The following is a 22122-nucleotide window of genomic DNA, read 5'->3' as shown; positions in this document are numbered from 1 at the left end:
ATGTTGCCCAAATGTCATTGAGCAAGCTTATTCTAGTTTGTCCCATAATTGTTCTGAATTATCAGACCTAAAAAGGGGTACAGAACTGACATCTAAGCAGAACACAGACTTAGATCTGTTGTTTAAGAAACACAAGGCAACATTTGTATCTAAACCCGGTCATACTAATGTAGTTAAACACATTATTGACACTGGGGATGCAAAACCAATACATCAAAACCCTACAGGGTACCAGAGAAACTTAAACCAATAATAGAGGCAGAATTGGAAAATATGTTAGAGCTAGGTGTCATTGAACCATCTACTAGCCCATGGTGTTCTCCGATTGTCATTGTACCCAAGAAAAATGGGGAAAAGCGATTTTGCATAGACTTCAGAAAAATTAATCAAGTTTCAAAATTTGACTCTTATCCAATGCCCCTCATTGACAATATGATTAGCCAGCTGGGTGAAGCCCAATATATCTCTACATTTGATCTAACAAAAGGTTACTGGCAGATTTTATTGGATAAAGAATCCCGTGAGAAAACTGCATTTGCTACACCCCAAGGGTTATTTCAGTTTACACGTATGCCATTTGGGTTACACGGGGCCCCAGCCACATTTCAGCGTCTAATGGATATAGTGACAAAGCCACACAGTTCATACTGTGCTGCTTATCTTGACGATGTCATTATATTTAGCTCAGATTGGAAGTCTCATCTTGTCCATTTAGAGAAAGTTATTTGTGCCATTTCGAATGCTGGACTTACAATAAATCCAACCAAATGCTCTATAGCACAAAAAGAAACCTCTTATCTAGGATATGTGATAGGTAATGGCAAAGTTAAACCAGAAACTTCGAAGGTAAAGGCAGTAAAAGAAGCCCCTGTTCCTAAGACGAAAAAAGAAGTTAGGTCTTTTTTAGGTCTAGCAGGTTATTACCGCCGTTTTATCTCAAATTTCTCTGACTTAACAGCTTGTCTTAGTGATCTTACAAAAAAGACCCGAAGGAATGTTGTTGAGTGGACACCAGATTGTGACAAAGCATTTACAATTCTAAAAGAAAAACTTTGCACAGCTCCAGTCTTGACTAATCCAAACTTCTCACTACCATTTCAAGTGCAGGTTGATGCGTCAGAGAGAGGTATAGGAGCTGTTTTGTGCCAAATTCAAGATGAGAAAGAACACCCAATTTTATTCATTAGCAGAAAGTTGTTTCCAAGAGAACAGAAATATTCCACTATAGAAAAGGAATGTTTGGCCATTAAGTGGGCCATAGAGAGTTTACGTTATTATCTGACCGGAAAGGAATTTGTTTTAGTTTCCGATCATCATCCATTATATTGGTTGAACCAAATGAGAAATAACAATGCTCGTTTAGCAAGATGGTACCTGGCGTTACAACCTTACAAGTTTACAGTAAATTACAAACCAGGGAGTCAGCATAAAAATGCTGATCACCTATCTAGGTTTGGTACTGAAGTCCAGGAAGAGTTTGTGGAAGAACAAGCTTCCACTTAAGCTGGAGGGTATGTTAGGATATGCACAGTGGTTTATTTTGTCTGCCTGTATGTGTGATATAAATGCTTTTCCTCTCTCTCTATTGCTGGCCAGCAAATCTCTTTTTCTTCCCATTTTTCTTGCTATGCAGACAAAGTAATAAACTATGCTCTCCACATTTTACCCAGCATTACAAGAATTAAAAATATTACTTACCAAGTGTGTCTGTTCCCATTTGGTATAATGGGAGCAAAACCTAAGCACTGGGTGTTTGCAGGATGCAAGCACTGAGCTTAATTACCAATTGGTAAAAGCTGCAGCAGGTCACATGTAAGCAAAATGTGTTTTTCTTATATGCTGATAATGGGGTTTTGCCTGTGTTTGTTTTGTGAATAATAAGATTGTAAGCTCCTATTATGGGGAGATAGGAAGCAAAATGTATATGAAGGTATTATTTTGTTAATAATTTCAACTTTGTTGTAGCTGAATGTGTCTTTAAGAGCATGGGCTGCTGGGAAAGGCAGACTTACCTACTTAAAGAACATACAAAATGCTGTTAGTAGAACTCCTGATCTCAGAGCAAGCAGTCTGAGTGCAGAGGGTAGCTGCCTGGAAAGGGGTAGTTGCAAAGTACCCTGTTTATTTTTGTTATATGGAGTTATCACAGTGCTTTCTGTGAAAAAATACTTTTCTTCTGTTTTTTTTTTTGTATAATTTTCCTCTGGAAATAAAAGAACTTTCCAACAACTGCTGACTCCTGATACTTGATGAATGCAGGAAGAACTTACATTCCAACAGAGAGTCTCCATTGTTATATTACTTAAACCAACTTCATCTTGCACCCTAAGAAATAATTCCAACTCATTTTTCAGTCATGTTACTTGAGCAAAATAAACTTAACTCACAATGGAATTATATAATCACAGTAAGCAGGCAGGAGCCATTCTGTGGATACTGTTATTAAGGCGAGGCATACACAAAATCTTGTGTATGCACCAGAATAGTGGACCTAATTAGTGATGGGCGAATTTAGGGCATTTCGCTTCGCAGGTGCAATTTTGGCAAAAAATGGATGCCGGCGCCCGAAAAAATGGACACCGGCTTCAAAAACGGACGCCGGCATAAAAAAATAGATGCTGTTGCGCAAATATTTCGCCATTTCGCGTCGGCATCTCGTTTTGAGAATTTATTCGCCGGCGGCACATCGCGGAAATTCGCGCCTGGCGAATAAATTCGCCCATCACTAGACCTAATGCCCATGTGCAAGGCCTTACATTATTATAGAGCATGATGAGTAAAGAGGGCATTTGAGGAGTGCAGTGAATCTAGGAAGTACTGAATGGAAAGTGAAACTAATTGACTGCCCCACCTCTATGCCTCAGGCATAGAGGTGGTGAGGCATAGAGATGTGGCAACGTTTGTGACAACAGAAAAGTTGGCAACAGTATTAACATACCTTTCTGCCAGGTGATATAGCAGCAATTTAATTTTTCGCCAGCTAATGTGCCGGTAAATATTAAATTGCTGCTATATCACCTGGCAAAAATTTTATATTTCACCAGTTAATGTGCTTTTCTTAATCATTACACAAATTAATTACTCCCTTGTATAATTAGACAAAAAAAAAAAACCAAAAGGCGATAAATAGAATTAAAACTCACATTGGCTGGGTGCATTCTTGAAGATTGCACATTCTGCGAATTGGCTTAGGCTTCTTATTTGCTTCACAAAAGCTGCGGTGAACCATTTTATTATCGCTTTTTCTTCGGCATCCATATTTTGTGTACTGAAAGCCTGGAAGAATATTAAAATAAGCCTTACTTAGAATGTAAACAGTAAATGTTAATTCACAGGAAAAAGTTTGTAGAACCACTGACCCAATATGTAATTTGAATAAACTTTAAAACTCGAATGTCTGCTTATTTATGTAAAAACTTGAACACACTCAACTGGAACATCACAAAACTTGATAGAATGAAAATCATGACAACACTTGGGTCTACCAACTCTCAAAAAATTAGAAACATTTAAAATGATCATCAATGATCTTTGTGGTTTTGTAGGGGGAGCTGACCACCAATGATTTTTTTTTAAATTGTAGGGGGGGGCCCTGACGACCAATGATTTTTGTTTAAATTGTTGGGGGGGCTGACCACCAATGTTTTTTTTTTAACTTGTTGGGGGGGGCTGGCCACCAATGATTTTTTTAACTTGTAGGGGGGGCATGACCACCAATGATTTTTTTTTAACTTATTGGGGGGTGGCCAGCAATGATTTTTGTTTAACTTGTAGGGGGGCCCTGGCCACCAATGATTTTTTTTCTAAATTGTAGGGGGGCCTGGCCACTAGTAGATTTTTTATTTTGACCAACTGATTAAACAAAATTACTCTTATTTCTACATTAGAAGCAGACAAATTCTTAGTGCAATTTAGGTTAGAGTAGGTACCTGCTTAAAATGTTGACATTGATGTGGTGGCAGGCTTTATAATCCATTTGCCAAAAGTGTATTTACTGTTTTAGTACTCCTGTCCTGTGTGGCCTTTTTACAGTGGGGTACGAGGGGTCTGGGGTGGAGCCTGGGACTGACCTGGGGTGGGTGACCCAGAAAAGGTAGCCCTGGAGACACCTTGTGGCAATTCAATTGACATTGAAAAGCTGTTGAAGGTGCTGTTTTGGAGATGATGAAATTTGCTTTTAGAAATAATCTCTGCAATGTAGGCCCCAAAAAGAAAAGCAAACTGAAGATTGGAATAGAGTGAGTTAAACTGCATATGCATTATGTGCTTGTTCAATTTAATACTCCTACCTGTTTGTTTTAGGAAACCTACCTCCACCACATGGTTTTGAGCACTGAGACCAGCTCTTCAACGCCCACTCATAGGTGTCTGATTCCTCTTGAAGTACATTGTTGTGGCTTATTGTTGGAACGGAATCTTCATGAATGATATATTTATATGTTAAACTAGACTTTGTGTCATTCTCCTGAGGAATAACCTTTATAAATGGCAAAACAGAACATAAGTGAATATTAATATTAACATACAATACAATAGATCACCAAAAACTTTACATGAATGAATTAAACACTGTTCCAAAAATAATATTGTGCTTTTCCGCTAATTTTCATAAGCAGGAGGCTAGTAAGAGTTTACTAAATTCACATTTTTTATTGAGTCATCCATCCAAAATATAGGTGACAATTGTTCCCAGATGGTCGGTAAAATGTTATTTGTGGATCCGTTTGTCCCATTTGATTGCTCGTTTTGCAAGTATAGTAAACACAAATGGGTAATATAACTAGTGAAATTAAATAATCATCTGCTTTCTCTTTTAATATGCTGAAAATAATTGAACTCTGGCAATTATGAAACTGTAATTTCAAACGTTTATCTGAATCTTTGAGGAAGAACGTAATACACAGCCACAGTGTAATGAGCTAAGGAACTTTGTATAGCTGATACAATACACACCCTTACTCAAATTCAATACTACAAACTTAATTATAGATATAGTTATCCAGGGTGTCTCATACAGTAACTGGGAGCTATTAATTAGAATCAGAGGATTCTCCTGTGTAAGTACACCATACATAATTCACTCAAGAAAGTTCACTGAGACCATCTGGAAATCATGATTACCAGTACTGAATTAACTGTAGTTTTAATTTGGCCTATTATCTTATTATTTAGTACAGGTAAATCAGTTAAGGACACATTGTTGCTTAACAAAAACAGCTAGCTTCTAGCAAAATCACTGCATGCATTTATAATAAGATAGTGGTAACCCTATCCGTCAAAAGACTGATGCTGCCTAAGTACCTGCCTATTTTAAAATACGGCTCTTTAGCTTACTTAGGGATGAACTGAAGCAATAGTATTGTTTTGCTCAATAGTTCCCGCTTCCCATTTATAACAATGGGAAACACACTGGCAATGACAGACCTGGGACATCAAAATTAGCTTTCCCACGCAATTCCTGCCTCAAGTAAAAATATAAAGAAAAATCTAAAATTCTTGATGTACGTATAGTATAGCATACCAGCACCACGATGGCATTGTGCAAAGGTCCCTCTGTGTGCACTGTTTCAATGTCATCTTCAATTATGTACTCCCACTCTACGCCAAGGTCAATAAACGAGCGGGATTTTGCGTCTTCCCCTTTTCCATTTAGTATGTAATGTCCAGTAGCCTGATTTTTAATAGCTATAGAAAAAAATACATATTGTCAAACCAAATTCTATACTGCAGCTACTTCCATTGCTATGCATATAGAAAAATAAAAATAGAAAAATGTTTTAAGAGTCCTCACATTTAACATAACCCACGGATTTCAGGAGGCTAAAATCAGGGGGCTAAAAATGTATGGCATAAAAAAATTCTAAAATGGTGCGTAAAAAGAACACCAAAATAAACTGTGCAAGATTTTACAGGATGTAAAATTCTCTTTTAAATAAACTTTATAATATGGATCCTCATTACATGAATACAACATAAAATGTATTTTACTATATTCTAACAATGAAAGCATATGAACAAGAGGATTATGTTGTTCTCTGGTATAGTAACACATACGGGCAGATTTATCAAGGATCTAAGTGAATTCAAGGGAATTTTCGAAGTAAAAGAATTCAAAATTCGAAGTAATTTTTTGAATACTTCGACCATCGAATAGGATACTACGACTTCGAATTTACTTTGACTTCGATTCGAAGTAAAAATCATTCGACTAATTGACCATTCGATAATCGAAATACTGTCTCTTTGAAAAAACTTTGACTTCGATACTTCGCCAACTTAAATCTGCCGAAGTGCTATGTTAGCCTATGGGGACCTTCTAGAGGATTTTTCTACGTTTTTTGTATTCGAAGGAAAATCGTACGATCGTACGATAAAATCATTCGAAACGTACGATCGTACGATGAATAAAATCCTCCGACTTCGAATGTCGGAGGATTCTATTCAATGGTCGAATTTCGAAGTATTTTCCACTTCGAAATTCGACCCTTGATAAATTATTCTCCAGTGTGCCACAAATTTGATCTGTAGATTAAAAAGGAGCATGGTTATTTCCCATCCCATCCACTTCTTTCTATAGCTCTTTGCTTGTCTATCAATCTTGGCTTCTCCACACTTACTTGACTACACTTATTCTCCTCATTTCAGATTTCAGTTTCACTTTTACATTTCATTTACATAGCTACAATATTATATGCATATAGTTACCTATTTTAACCACTATGCATCAGGGCATACTTCTGAGCAGCCTATAGAGGGCAGAAAAACATTTCTATTCTAGGACATTGATGGAAAATGTGCAGAAATGTATAACAAGACTAAACTTTTGGCTGTTATTTTTATTATGTTCAGATCCTGCAGAATTTTTGAAAGTTGTCATAACTAGTAGGTGACCTAAGATAGCATCTTTTTGAAAAATATTTGGTATGAACCTGTCATTTGCTGATGCCATCATCTTTTATTTCTTTAGCCAGACAAAGTTATAGCCTCATGCTACATTTATGTTGTGTGTTCTGTCCATTTCTTAATATGCAAATACAGTTTACTAACCTTGTACAATTAAAACAGATTAAAAAATGCTAAGCAAATGCATTATAGAAAATATAAACAATCATTCTGATGCAGTATACTGTATTAGTGATCATTTTCCTACATTTCTGATCCACCCCAATATTAACTACAGGTAAACTCTGACTCATGCGCATCCTTATTCCCCAATTCATATCATATGCCAGGAGAAAGCATATGGACAGTTGTGTTCTGAGCTGAAATTAATTGTTACAGTGCATCAGTACCATTAATAAAAAGTTAACAATGGTTGTTAACTCAATCCCTCCATGTAGTAACACAAGTATAATCTACACAGGTTTAATAACCAACAGTAAACAAACATTTGTTTCCATTATTTGAAGAACAGCATATTAACTGCTTATTGGTTGCTACACCAGAAAAAACTCTGCCCAAATAATTGCTTTTATGCTAATTCCCGTTTATTGCCAACATTTGCACAAAACAGTATGGTCTTCTGCTGTTTCTCTGGGTTAATAGAGACAATCACTACATATAGTGCAAGAAGGGAATTAATCCTAAAATCAAATTGATCTGACAAGAACGGGATACTGTGTTGATGTACTGTATACCTGCAAAATTCTTAATTTACAATACGTATAGATATAGTAAAAAGTTGCCAATTGTTAATTGGCAATCCATGGGTTCTCATATGTGCCCTCATGCCTCTGCACATTGCTTATGCACACAGAACTCAAAGTAGGCATTGATTTTCATATGCGTTGACCATAGCCAGATATTTGAATCTTAAGGTGCCCATATAGGTGCATAAATCAGATACTGATTCAGCCTCAGTGGACAGAGCAGGCCTTGTGTATGACACCCTTCCTGATCAAAATATGATCAAGGCTTGTTTACATACCTATTCGACCAAGCAGAAAATCCTGTCAACTGAGGAGCATAATAACACGTTTAGAGCCATCCTGTGTGCACGTCCCCTTATGTATTGGAAAATTGTATATGGCCTAAGGTGAGCTTGCTAGACAGGACAAGAACTAGGCAACAGTGATCATTTCATTTAGCCCACAATTGAGACTTGTACACTGTTTACACTGCAAATAATTCACTCTATCGAGTTTAATATTTAACCCAACAAGTGTATTTTTTAAATTGTAATATTGGTGTGTAGGCAGCCATCTCAGGTAATTTTGCCTGGTCACATGCTTTCAGAAAGAGCCAGTGGTGCACTGGTAAAACTGGTGTGTTTGCTTCAGAAACTATACAATAGTTTCTACAAGCTTCTGTGTAGCGATAGGGGCAGTCATTCACAGCTGAAAAAACAGAAAAGGCAAAGGTTACAGTAGATAACAGATAAGCTCTGTAGTATGAACGTATCTGTTATCTACTGTGTATCATGTGCTTGAATGGCTGCCCCACGGCTACACAGCAGCTTGTTTAAATAAACTATAGTTGTGTTTCAGAAGCAAACACTGCAGTTTTACCAGTGTAGTACAGCAGTACATTATTTTGTCCTTCCTTTAAAATACTTACATTTTTTGGTATTACTGTTCCTTTAATGTAACTGAAGAAGTCACAGTGGGACATGGATTTTTACTATTACATGCTGTTCCTATATCTACCAGGGAGCTGTTATCTGGTTAAATTCCTATTGTTCTGCTGATGGGCTGCTGGGGGGAGGAAGGAGGTGATATCATTCTGACTTGTAGTGCAACAGTAATGCGTGACAGAAATTTATCAGAGCACACGTCACATGACTGGGGGCACCTGGGAAACTGACAATATGTCTAGCCCCATGTCAGATTTCAAAATTAAATATAAAAATAACAGTTTGCTCTTTTGAAAAACAGATTTCAGTGCAGAAGTCTGCTGGAGCACCACTATTAAATGATGCATTTAAAAAAAAACATGTTTTCCCATGACATTATATCTTTAAAGCATGTGGGGAAAGTAAGGTTTTCTAAAAGGCCTTTCTCCCTCAGATATGGAGAATATATGCAAGTATTTAGTATTCCTATAACAATAGGAAGGTCAGTAGAGCTGCATCACTAAGCAGCCTGGGTGGTAAGGAGGCCTGATGGGCAACATACCAATAAGTATTTAGTTACAGCACGTGCATGTCTTAAAAAGGTGCTTAGAAGAGCACTCTGATCCAGTTTAAGGAAAAATAAATGTAAGATAAACACTGTTCATAAATAGGGCATATTTTTCATGTCAAGTGGTTAGTGAAAGCAAATGTTCATTTGCAGATTACAATACATTTTACAATGACTAAATGCTGCTTTCTCCATGTATCACATTCTGTATGTTATTTATTTTGCTTCATATTGTTGTGTTAACTTTCAGGAATGAGGCCAATCTCCAGGAGAGCAACACTTACCAAGAATATGAGGAGAGGCCTCGTCTTCTTGGATAAACACATGTCTAGCAGCAGGGGGGATGTCAAACATCTTTAGGTATCCTATACATGTGTTGTAATCACAGAAGAAACAGAGAAGAAGAAAATAATAGCTATGGTTAGCATGGAATTAAATAATAGCAGACGGTACGGGAGGAAAAATGGTTAAGAGCAGACAATGGAAAATTAGGAGCATTGTTTTATTACAAGCTTCGGCCCAGTGTCTTGTCTTTCCTACAGGAGAAAGTTAAAAAAAGGTAACGTATACACTCATTAAAAATCTAATGATTATTTTCCAAACGGATGAGGAAAATAACAGAATGGGACAAAATATTCATTTTTCTCATGACTGCCCATGATAAGAAAACTGCATTAAACATTAGTAGTGTTGAAGCAAAGCTTTTTTTTTCTTTTAATCACAGTTCAGACATGGGAAATGAACATTTTGTTTGTTTTTGCAGCAAGGATTGTAAGGTACTGCTGTGGGAGCTTCGACCCCTGGCCTCTATTCGCATCACAGATTATCTGCAATCTGGGATGCCACTTACCCACAAGATTTTTAGAGTGCCTTGACTCAGACAGGGTGATGTTTCGAGCTCCCTTAGGTAATGTGAATGCTCCTCTTGTTTTCCCTTAAACAGAACATCATTAATTAGTGTACTGGCAACAAGTATTATTTTTTCATCGACTATTTTGTATACCTAAAATCTATGCTCGATTCAAAAAGCCAATTTCATAAGAGCATTTTGTGGCCTTTTCATTTATCTTGGTGTCATTTTTGTTAATTAATCGTAATTGTTAAATAAAATATTTATTTTGTGAGAATATTTTCTACAATTTTCCCATTTCCAAAAATCCCATTTTGCAACTTCAAGTAGTACAGAATTATGTTAGGTAGTTTAAGGTTTTATTATAATAATGCATTACATTATTTCGGGGTGTGACCCCTTTCTCAAGCATGCTTGAGAAAGGGGTCACGCCCCGAAACGTTGCATCCACAATAAACGAGCAAGGTTAAACCTGCTAGTAATACCCATGCTGTGCCGGTGTGTTCTGTGTTTACGCTGTTTTTGAGGTTACACAATTCCTCTATCATCGAGCACCTGGGATTCGTTTGATTTTGGACGGCCAGGGTGTGCGAGTGTAAGTTTTTCTTTTTTGTCATTTATGAACACACCCACAAGTGCAGAAACCCTGGAGCTGCCCTGAATATGGTAAAATTGCAGGGTTCCAACAGTTGAATGTGTCAATAGGAACAACTGCTCCAAAGAGTCAGGTGCAAATATTATTTTAATGCTGAGCTTTTAATGCTACTACAAGTACATACAATTGTTGAAGTTGATGTACTGGGTGCAATTTTGCCAAGTGCTACACCCACACGGTTAGTACAGTACAGTGGAATAATGGGAAAATTGCTGCAGCATGGGTAAAAAACAAAAAACCATGGTGATTTGCATTTAACTTTGCACACTGCACTTGTGGTCAGAAATGACCTTTTTAGTCTATGTCACCGTAGCTCATGTAAAATAATAACAATAATAGTCAATGAAAAGATAATAAAATGTAGTGGATGGAGGTTTTTTATTAGATACTTGCAGATTTCATTTTCCATCAACTCGAATTCTTTTTGGCATCTCTTGCTTAATTGTTTTCCTGTAGGAAGAGGTTAATTAAATTATTTAATGCGTGCACTGCCAGTACTAATGTAAAACAATAAAAATAAATAAATAAAAAAGCTGGAACATTTTCTTTTCAGTACAGAAGGATGCTGGGTTCATAGTGCCACTGCTGTGAATAAGAATAAAATGCTGTTTCAAATAAGGCAAAGTACACTATCTAATTTCTGTAAATAAAAATACCATTCAAACAAAAGACCAAGGGGTAAAAGCAATCAGAATACAATTGTTCAATAGGTCTATGCCTTGCGTGAAATACAATTTTTCATAGAATATTAGGCTAAACATTTTAGTGGCACACGTCATATTCAGATTTCTAACAGAAGGAATCAAACAACTCAGTTCTACAAATGGTTTTTCCAGGAACCAGCTTTACGTTTAAAAATGAACCTAGTTGACTCTATACTATTTTATAATCGATAAACAAGAACAAATGCAAATAAAACTTTAATCAAATAATATAAAATTCTATCTATAAGGATACATGAGCTAAATCTGATGCTTAAGCTACGTGTGGGAACAAATGGTAAACCGAAAATGCTAGACAGCCTTAGTCCAAGACTAATATTGGACTTTAAGGGGCAGATTCACTAACTTCGAGTGAAGGATTCGAATGAAAAAAATTCGAATTTCGAAGTATTTTTTGGGTACTTCGACCATCGAATTGGTTAAATTCGTTCGAATTCGAACGAAATCGAACGAATCGAAGTAAAAATCGTTCATCTATTCGACCATTCGATAGTCGAAGTACTTTCCCTTTAAAAAAAACTTCGACCCCCTACTTCGGCAGATAAAACCTACCGAAGTCAATGTTAGCCTATGGGGAAGGTCCCCATAGGTTTGCTAACCTTTTTTTGATCGAAGGATTTTCCTTCGATCGTTGGATTAAAATCGTTCGAATCGTTCGATTCGAAGGATTTAATCTTCGATCGAACGAAAAATCCTTTGAACGATCGATCGCAGGATTAGCGCTAAATCCTTCGACTTCGATATTCGAAGTCGAAGGATTTCAATTCGAGGGTCGAATTTCGAAGTATTTTTAACTTCGAAATTCGACCCTTAGTGAATCTGCCCCTAAATGTAAATTTAATATATAACAATAGGTTCAGGAATTATGAATTCATAATGTATTTTATCTAAAACTGATTAATAGTATGCTTTCATTAAATATTTTAATTATGGCTGTGTTTCAGTAATTAAACATGTTTGTCATAAGATACATGCAGAAATCCAAGATTAAAAAGAGGACCAATTTGCAGCTTAATTTGCATTGATTAACCTATCAGAGCTTGGAATGCATTAAATGGAATGTCTGGGCATAACTGAAAAAAATAAACTTTTTAATTGCTAAATTTAAGTACAGGTACTGAATCCGTTATCTGGAAACTCATTATTCAGAAAGCTCTGAATTATGGGAAGGCCATCTCTCATAGACTCCATTTTAATCAAATAATACAATTTTTAAAATGGATTTCCCTTTTCTCTGTAATAATAAAGAAGTATCTTGTATTCAATCGCAACAAAAGATATTATAAATCCTCATTGAAGGCAAAACAATCCTATTGGGTTTTTTGATGTTTCAATGAAGACTTTAGGTATGGTGATCCAAATTACGGAAAGATCCCTTATCTGGAAACGCATTCTGAATAATAGGTCCCATACCTGTACTTAGATGGAATCATGATTTCAACAGAATCTACAACTTGGCAAAATTTCTATATCTTTTACATGATGGAAAGTCATCATTGAAATAAATGAAAATATTTTGGTATTTGAATCAACCATTCTATAAAATGATTCTAAAAATAATTTATAACCTTTCTGACTGATTAAATGATAAGCAGGAAAAATTTGTGTCTTTGATTGCAATATGTTAAGAAATGTCCCCCAATATTTATTTTTTTTGGCAGTTTTTCAAACAACGCATTGTTAACATGCATCATTAGGTATGTAGAAATATGTATGTTATTACCAGATTTTTTAGGTGTTCTTGTGAATGTTCCCTTTACAGTACGACAATGGGCATTGTCTCCTCCACAAACACCACACTTATCATCCACCTTATTGGAACCTATTTCCTTGTCACACCCAACTTTCTGTTAAAGAGAAATTCAAAGGAAATATTAAATTTAATCTCAAAACACAATTAAAATGTGCGTAAATAAAAAAAAAATTTTCTATACAACAAAGAGAAGTCTTGGTCAGGGGGTCAACTGGATATTAACAGTAATCATAAAAAAAAGCAGAGCAATATATTGCTTTATATATATATATATATATATATATATATATATATATATATATATATATATAAAACACTTACTTTATTCAATATATATAAATATATGTGTGTGTGCGTATGCACTAATATATGATTGATATTACAATGGAGTACAATCAGAGTATATCCATTACATAGACATTTTGATTTTTTTATGCTAGCAAGAATCCCATAATTTTCTGCATTATTGTAGAAAAAACTTACAACGCATTCTCCTCTCACACAGATGCTGTGTGGGTCTTTGTAGGAGCAGCGAGTCCCATCATGAGCAAGCTGTTTCATTGATGCAATGCTTCCAGTTTCTTTAGACTGACAAAAGAGCTGACATCGTTTACTGGCTGTTTCATACAGAACACATGGAAAAACAAAGCTCGTGAAAGAATCCTACTTTAGAATACATGAACATGACAAATAAGGGAAGCAGTCACATTAATGACAAAAGATGTTTAAAGGATGTCTCTGCAATGAAATTGTCTTGCAGAATTGTGCATAATACAAAAGAGTAGCTATACTGCCACAGGTATCATACTGTGTAGGCTATGAGCGTCTTCTAACACCATAATAATAATTAAATTTTTCAGTAGCATTTAATTAATTACTCTAATAATGAAACATAATATAACATAATAAAACTCTTGCTGCTTATAGGAGACTATTTTACAGGGTGGATAGATAACACATAAAAGTATAATAGATGCACAATTTTTACTGAAAAAGTTTTATCTGTCAGTTGTAATTTCCTACCATCAGGATGTTCATATGGAAGCCAGTGGTGTTTGGCATTCTGGTACTCAAAGTTCGAGTTTCGTTGCTGACACTGTTGGGCTCTGAAATCTTCGAAGTGCTTGGGGCATTCATCAGTATTACACAGTTGATATTCATAGTTCAAACCAGAGCAGTCCTGGCCACCATTAACTGGCCTATTGAGGTTTGTGGGAAAATAAGACAATTACAAAACCTTACAAAGCAACATTTACAAGATGTAGTAAATTTTAAAAAAAATCTTTTTCAACTACAGTAGAGAAGGAAGGTGACCAATGACCAACAGTTGCTGATTAGTGATGGGCGAAAAATTTTCGACATTTCATGAATTTTTTGCCTTTTCATTAATTTTTCGGGGAAGCGAAACTGCACATATTCGCACATCACTATTGCGGATGCCTTTTTGTGTTGGATGTCTTTTGCTGTGCCAAACTGTACCAAATATATAAAACAGCCATTTATATTAACAGGGCTACAGCTGTGTGTGTTGGAGTTAGGCCAACATAAAATAATGTATCTCACATGTTTTCTTTATACACTGCACATTATGTAAATAAATCAAATATTCAGACTTGCCAGTTCGGTTTTTAATAAGAAAAAAATCATAGTTTTTCCAAGAATGATAGTGGTAGCACTATAAGGAATGCTCAAATGAAATGCAAAATCTATTCCCATCTGCTGTCAGTGGTAGGTATTGAAAGCAAGTAAAGGAACAGCAGCTTCCAATTATGGCTTAGTGGATTTTCAGTAATACTCTATCTCCATTATATGTGCTTTGCTTTACTGTACATAATGATGACAAAAATCAAAAAAAATTACAGTTACAGATATAAATAAATACACATGCACACACTCAGGCCAGGCAATGGCTGATGGATAGTGAATTAAAAAACATTTAACTGTAGTTGTTCTTGACATCATGTCATAAAAATCCTCCAGTATGTAAATATATTGTTTTCTACACTAGCTTATCTAACACTATAACTATTCAAACACATAACTAGAAAAACACTTTCTACTATATCACATCCGCTGCATCTCTGGAATATTAGCAACTAATGTATCAATTCTAACAGAAGTTTAGAACAGTTTACAGGGTGGGCCCCCTACACCCCCCTACCCCACTGCAGAAGGTGAAAAATTAACCTTTTAGATTCATTAGAAAAAGAGTATTTATTTCTGGTGAACAATCTGAAATCAACAGAAATGAAAAAAAGTGTTGGAAGTGAACAACCCCTTTACTTGTGTGCACTAGTTTTGAGTCAAGCACACAGAAGAAATTGTGGGGGAGCACAAAGCAATTTGTTTGAAAACACAACATTTTGCATTTTATCTGACCTGAGCACACAGTTTTTACAAATTCAGACACACATTTTTTTTTTGCGCACATACAGAAACCAAGAAGGAATTAGAGGGAGCATTGCATACAAGGTGGCTTTTAGGTTTTTTGCCCATCACATTTTTCCACCACTGGAAAAGTCTGAAATTGCGCCTTTCATCTTCCATTACGGGCAGTGGGAATTAAGTGTGTTGATTACTGCAAGAATCAGTATGTAATTGGGCACACAGTTTTGTACAGTTCGACTTACATTGGGTTGTTACACTGTCGTGTTCTGAAACGAACACCTATACCGCAAGTCCTCGAACAAGAGCCAAATTTTGTCCATGATCCCCAATGTCCATCTTGTTTTACTTGGTTCGTAGTCTTCCACATGCAGTGACCCTTGTAGCACCACTAAACATAAGAACATTAATATATATTTTAGGTTATTATTACATATATACATCACAATGGATAACTGTATTTCATTTATCTATTTTTCTCTCTCTCTCTCTTTCTCTTAGCGTTATGATTGGCATTTAAGAATAAAACTTGCTGATTACTTTACAATATGTATGTCGCAACCTACTTGATTATGGAGTCAAAGTATCTGTCATTTAAACTGGGTTGGCAGTATTTTGATGTTGCAATGAGCTGGAGTAGAAACAGTGGGAATGACAGATCACAGGAAAGCTTGTTGGACGGTGCAGGAATAGCTAGGCTGGTGGATGACTTAGGAGGTTATTTTCCATAAAATTATGCTGCATGGGTCTTTTTATGTGAGATTTATAAGATTCCTATCATTCACATTGAAGTGTTAGTATCAATTTAAAAATGGGCACATAAGGTTACGTTAGAACTGGTATAAGAAAGGCCAATTTTTGCCCTACTTCCCAATAATTCAGCCTACCAATAAATAGCAGGCTTGCTCTCATATAAAGCATCATTAAATAGTGTTGCTTAATTATATTCTAATTTCACTTACAGCTTTTGGTTCCAATGATAAAAGTTTGCTAATATAATGTAAAATAAGGTTAAATTACTGAAGTCGTTGAGTTTTTTAAAAGTCATATCTTAAAATATCATATTTTATGTAGCATCTATAATATCACTTGTTCCCCCCCCACATGATCACTTGATTTCATATAATACCTTTTTCCAATTGTTCTCAATTCATTTATAATGACATAGAATTGCAATATAATGACATTATATTGTGATGATACACAAAATATTATTTTTTATTTTATCATGTTTTAACACTACTGCTTGTTTGTATGTGGGGGGTAGGATAGATATAGTGAATAAAGTACCCCCTATTGTAAAATATAAGGATATTAGAGGTTACCGAAAGTACGAGGCCGAAGGCTGAGTGTTTTTATACAGGTCATGAAACTCCGAGGTAACTTATAATATCCTAATATTTGCAACTGGGGGTACTTTATTTATTATAATACACAAATTTCAGTGAGTCATGTGACAGAAATGACATCAGAACTCACCGTTTATAACTGATGTCATCAGAACTCACCGTTTATAAGAATATAATTTACAAGATATTCATGGCTTTTGTGTATTATATTTAAATATACAATCCAGACTTATTTTCCATCCATCAGTACGTAAATATAGAATTTTGTTACTGTGAAATGTGACAGATACATAGGTAGTAGATGGATTATCAGCTTGTGCTTCTACCTTCTACACTCAAAAAGCCACTCAGGAAGAAGTAGATGTAAATGATGTTCATGTTATGTAAATCTCTGTGTAATCAATGGATCATAATAATAATTGTTTCCCAGTAGATTATCAGCTTTACAACATAGAAGCTGAGTATTGGCTATTATTTTGATTTGTTATCTAGAAAGCGATTATCTGTATTACGATAAGAAATGTATACAATATACAAAATTTTATGTAGTAGTATGTGGGCTAGACATGTTGTCAGTCTCCCAGGTGCTCCTAATCATGTGACTTGTGCTCTAAAAATTTCAGTCACTCTTCACTGAAGCATTGTAAATTGGATTTATATCACCCCCTCATTTCCCCCCAGCAGCCCATGTGCAGAATAATGGGATGGAAACCAGATAACAGCTCCCTGACACCTGCATTGCTAAAAATGCTTGCTGTTCTCATATCTAGTGGTAGATATAACAGCACTCAGTGCTAAAAATCCAAGTCTGGCTAACCCAAGTTGAAGTGCTATCTCTTTCTGAAAGCACATGAACAGGCAAAATGACTTGCCTACACACCAATATTACAACTAAAAAATACATTTGTTTATTCAAGAATACAATTTTAAATGATAGAATGAATGTACACAGTGAAATTTAGTAATACAAACTATACCATAAAAATCATGAATCCCCCTGCAGATCCCCTGTTCTAAAGTACAAATGTTAGGGTTCAGACCTGGATCCAACCGCATTTGTGGTGATCATTAGAATATGATTAGAATATCAAATATAGCAAAGCAGCATTCACCTTAAAGAAATACAGTAACTGACCTTCATGCTGGAACCCCACATCCATAGCTCTAAGCCCCCATAGGATAGCCAACACCTCAGACTTTTCCAGTAAAATTGACTAAAAAAGTAACCATTGTGAAAATAAATATTGCTGTTCTTAAAACATGCACCTTTGGAATCTAGATACCTGCATTGGGTTTGGTTCCCACAAAATACCTGCAAAGCAGTTGAGTTTCGGTGGAAGTACCAGATCACTGACTGTGCAGATGGTCTGCACGTACTCTACTCTGCACGCTGTATTTTTGTCCCACCTCTCTGATCATAAAAATTATTTTTTTCCCCATGACCTGGTTTATCCACCTCTGGAGTTATGTTACTTCCAATTCACGGTGCTGTCACTGTTTTTCTGTTCTTGGATTAGAAAGCTAGTTAAACCATTTTGGGTATGGGGATGGGCAGATCTGGGTTGGGTGCCTGAGTTGGGGTATGGATCTGCCCATTTGTACCTGCTCAAGACTCTACCGGAAGCCATTATGTGAATAAGCCAGCCCAATAACATAAATGTTTTTTGTGGCAAACCAGAAGTTCTTTGCAGTGTCTCTTATTTATACAGACCTTTCCAGGAGCACATTCCGTTCCATCAAGAGGGGGTCCCTTCTTGGTTTTACAGAAATAGGGATTATCAGGATGGTTGCACCACAATTGTTTACAAGGCTCAAATGTTCGGAACTAAAATACAAAAAGTAAATATCTGAGTACAGCTCTAGAGAAAACCTGTAGAGATACAATAATACCTAAAATGCTCAAGATCAAAAACAAATGTTGACATGCAATATTTATAAATGGTTTTAAAGGACATAATTTACTTTTTAGCATCTAATTTCATCTACATTCTGTATGCATACTGAACGCATTACTGTGACTCAATGGGTAACATTTAACAATTGTCACACAAGGTAAATTTTCAGTGTTCCAAAGTAGTAAAATAAACTAAATATTTCTTGAAAACAACCAGAAAGTATCCCTATTAAAAACATAAATGTTAACACATATATTAACATGGAAAAGCTTAAATGACCCTGTCCTAAGCAACCCTTGTAGAAATCTATGAAAAATACATTAATCACAGCATGTTATCAGTGTATACAATATGCAGTATTGAATACTTGTGTATATGAAAGGTTGGACACTCCTGGGGGCCTCCTTAGCATATTGGGAAAACATCTGTATAGCTGTCAATAAAGCATGTTGGCTTAATTCCTTATTGTCTTAAGTATATAAAGCACTTCTTCATTAACTCCAGTTATTCCTACATTCAACTTTGTTTAACATAGTGTGCCAATTACATGGTAAAGAATGTACTGTATTTATTTCGTTTTTTGTTATTTTTCATGAATGATATAGTTTTGATACTATCATGCCATTGTCTCCTTTGCAACATATTTTCTTCATCTGCATAACATTTGTTGTCATTTTGATTCATTTGTTTAATATGAAAATCAAATAAAATATTTTAAACATCAGAATGTACTGTATTAAGGAGAGGGTTTATTTAAAAAGCTGTTATCAGTAATGGATTTACTCTCATGACTGCCCTCAAGTCAATGGATGGTACAACAACATAATTCTTTGTACAGATATGGGATCCCTTATCCAGAACCCTGTTATCCAGGATGCTACCAATTACTGCATTATCTCAATTTAATTCATACTACACTATAAAATATTTTTATGGTTATATTGTTAAAAATGCTACTACTTTGCCATTTGGTCCGACTTTAGCCCGACTGAGATTCTCCCTAAGCTACGGGGTTGGTGAGTTACATTTATAAACAACAGTAAAACCACAAAAGTTTGTGTACGTGTATTGTAAAGTTTGTTCAAATGAGATTTTCTTTCAAAAGCAGTTTTTGGGTGGACGCTCCTTTAAAGGAAAACTATACCCCCAAAATGAATACTTGAGCAACAGATAGTTTATATCAAATTAAGTGGCATATTAAAGAATCATATCAAACTGGAATATATATTTAAGTAAATGTTGTCCTTTTACATCTCTTGCCTTGAACAACCATTTTGTGATGGTCTGTGTGCTGCTTTAGAGATCAAATGACCTGAAATATTACAACTCCAACCCCCACATGTAATAAAAGGCACAATTTGCCCAGGAGCAGTAACCAGTAGCAACCAATAAGATGTTTGCTTTTAAACATGTGACCAGGAAATTCTACCTGCTGATTGGTTGCAATAGGTTACTGCCCCTGGGCAAACTTAGTGCCTTTAATTACATAACCCCATAACTGTAACAGGAAAAAGTGTGGAAGCAAAAGACAGGTCTCTGTCTGTTTATTGGCTCATGTGACCTAACAAGTACAGTATAGTTTGTTTGGTAGGTTTGTATGCACCGTGAATCATACAATCCCAGGGGGCTGCCCTTATTTTTTACAATCGCTATTATCTATTTAGGATTACCCAATGGCACATACTACAAAAAAAGGATATTATTATGAAAATGGTTTATTTACATGAAGCCAGGTTTTACATATGAACTGTTTTATGCAATATATTTTTATAGAGACCTACATATAGTTTTCCTTTAATAACTGTGATCAACTAAATTGACTTAACGGTCCACAGCACACAAGGTACATGAGGCAAAAAAAAGACATAAAAAGAGACATGGTTCGAGAATAAAGAAAATATTTAAAATGTAGCATACTGCAGTGCACATTTTGTAGCCAACACCAAAGTCGAATCTGCATTGTTCATCCATAGAATAGTTAATTCCAGGAAGATCAGGGAGTTTAGGCCAGTCATGTTCAAAAGGGTCGTCCAGAAGGCAATCATATGAACTGAAGAATTAAATAAATCACATGAATTAAACAATGAAATGGAAAAAAGTTGCTCTTATTTGATTCATAACATTTTAACTGATTTGTACAAGAATCCTATGCAGATCAAAAACCCAACAGAAAAAAACAGTAACACACACAAAAAACATTAAAGAGGGTAGTTCACGTTTAAGTTAATTTTCAGTATATCATGTCCTATGTCTAGCAATTTTGCAGTTGGTCTTCATTATTTACTTTTATGTAAATAGTTTATGCATCTTTCAAGTTTTCAAATGGAAGTCACTGACTGCCAACAGAAAAAAAACATTGCTCTGTTAATTTATTGTTTTATTATTATTGTTCATTTTTATTTGTTTTTATTTTAGTCCCTCTCCATATTCCAGTAGCTCATTGAAACCTCTGCCTGGCTGCTAAGGTAAAGTAGCAACCACAAAGCTCTTGAAGTTACAAACTAAAGAGCTGCTGAACAAAAATCAACGAAAATGCAAATATCAATGTCTATGTCATACTAAAAGTTAATTTAAAGGTGAACAACCCCTTTAAAAATAGTATAATATTTACTGTTTGACAGACAGATGCTGAGACATTTACTTGAAAAAACAAAAACAGGAACTATTAGAGTTGTGATACATAGGTCCTACTTTCAATTTGCATATTGTAATCATCTTCAACTACAAAGTTATTTCTTGCAGTCAACAACATCCTTATACTAGGAATGTAAGAGTCAAAGAATCTAGGGATCTAAATCAAACTAAATTCTTTGTTTAGTTTATATTTGTTTGGCACTGAATACACAATGCTAAATAAACAGCATTTCTGTTTATATTTCAGTCTAAACATGCTATTTTTATGTGACAGAAAGCATAATTATTTAATTGAAATTTAGAGCTAAGTAACCATAAAATACTTAAATGCTTCCTAGAGAACAAATTTACTTACTGTATGTATCTTTTTAGTTCTTGACCACTGCACCGAGACCAATGATATCGATGAAATGCTGCCTGCACCAGGGGAGCCATAACACTGCCCATAGCTGTTTCATCCCCGCATCTGTTTCCTTGGCCATCATGTTCCATTCCCAGCCTAGGATTATATATTTCAAAATCGTTTGGTAAGAACTTGTCTTTTTTTCTGCAGACACTATAAAACCATATAGGTATGTATGTGTGCGTGTGTATATATATATATATATATATATATATATATATATATATATATATATATATATGAAGTTGCATCACAAAATGCATAGTAGTTCTTTATTTCCTCTTCTCCTTTGTATAAGTATTCGAATTACAAAGATGGAGTCAGGATAAAGCAATCTGGTTTTGAATATTGTTATAC

The 22122-nt window shown here is 35.3% G+C and overlaps 1 protein-coding gene across 1 annotated transcript in view; it reads right to left on the bottom strand.

Annotated features, from left to right (window-relative positions):
• Window positions 1-22122, bottom strand: part of adamts3.S (ADAM metallopeptidase with thrombospondin type 1 motif 3 S homeolog) — a 112617-nt gene that overhangs the window by 12388 nt on the left and 78107 nt on the right. The window contains exons 9-19 of the mRNA XM_018243456.2: window positions 21718-21861; window positions 20646-20778; window positions 18545-18658; window positions 15730-15875; window positions 14123-14298; window positions 13583-13716; window positions 13070-13193; window positions 9404-9484; window positions 5522-5685; window positions 4312-4477; window positions 3144-3276 (exon numbers count right to left, since the gene is read on the bottom strand). Coding sequence (XP_018098945.1) covers window positions 3144-3276; window positions 4312-4477; window positions 5522-5685; window positions 9404-9484; window positions 13070-13193; window positions 13583-13716; window positions 14123-14298; window positions 15730-15875; window positions 18545-18658; window positions 20646-20778; window positions 21718-21861 — 1515 coding nt within the window. The remainder of the gene's footprint in view (window positions 1-3143; window positions 3277-4311; window positions 4478-5521; window positions 5686-9403; window positions 9485-13069; window positions 13194-13582; window positions 13717-14122; window positions 14299-15729; window positions 15876-18544; window positions 18659-20645; window positions 20779-21717; window positions 21862-22122) is intronic.

This window comes from Xenopus laevis, chromosome 1S (assembly GCF_017654675.1).
Source record: "Xenopus laevis strain J_2021 chromosome 1S, Xenopus_laevis_v10.1, whole genome shotgun sequence".
NCBI lineage: Eukaryota > Metazoa > Chordata > Amphibia > Anura > Pipidae > Xenopus > Xenopus laevis.
The sequence above is the reverse complement of the archived record's forward strand: the minus strand, read 5'-3'. Positions and strand labels throughout refer to the sequence as shown.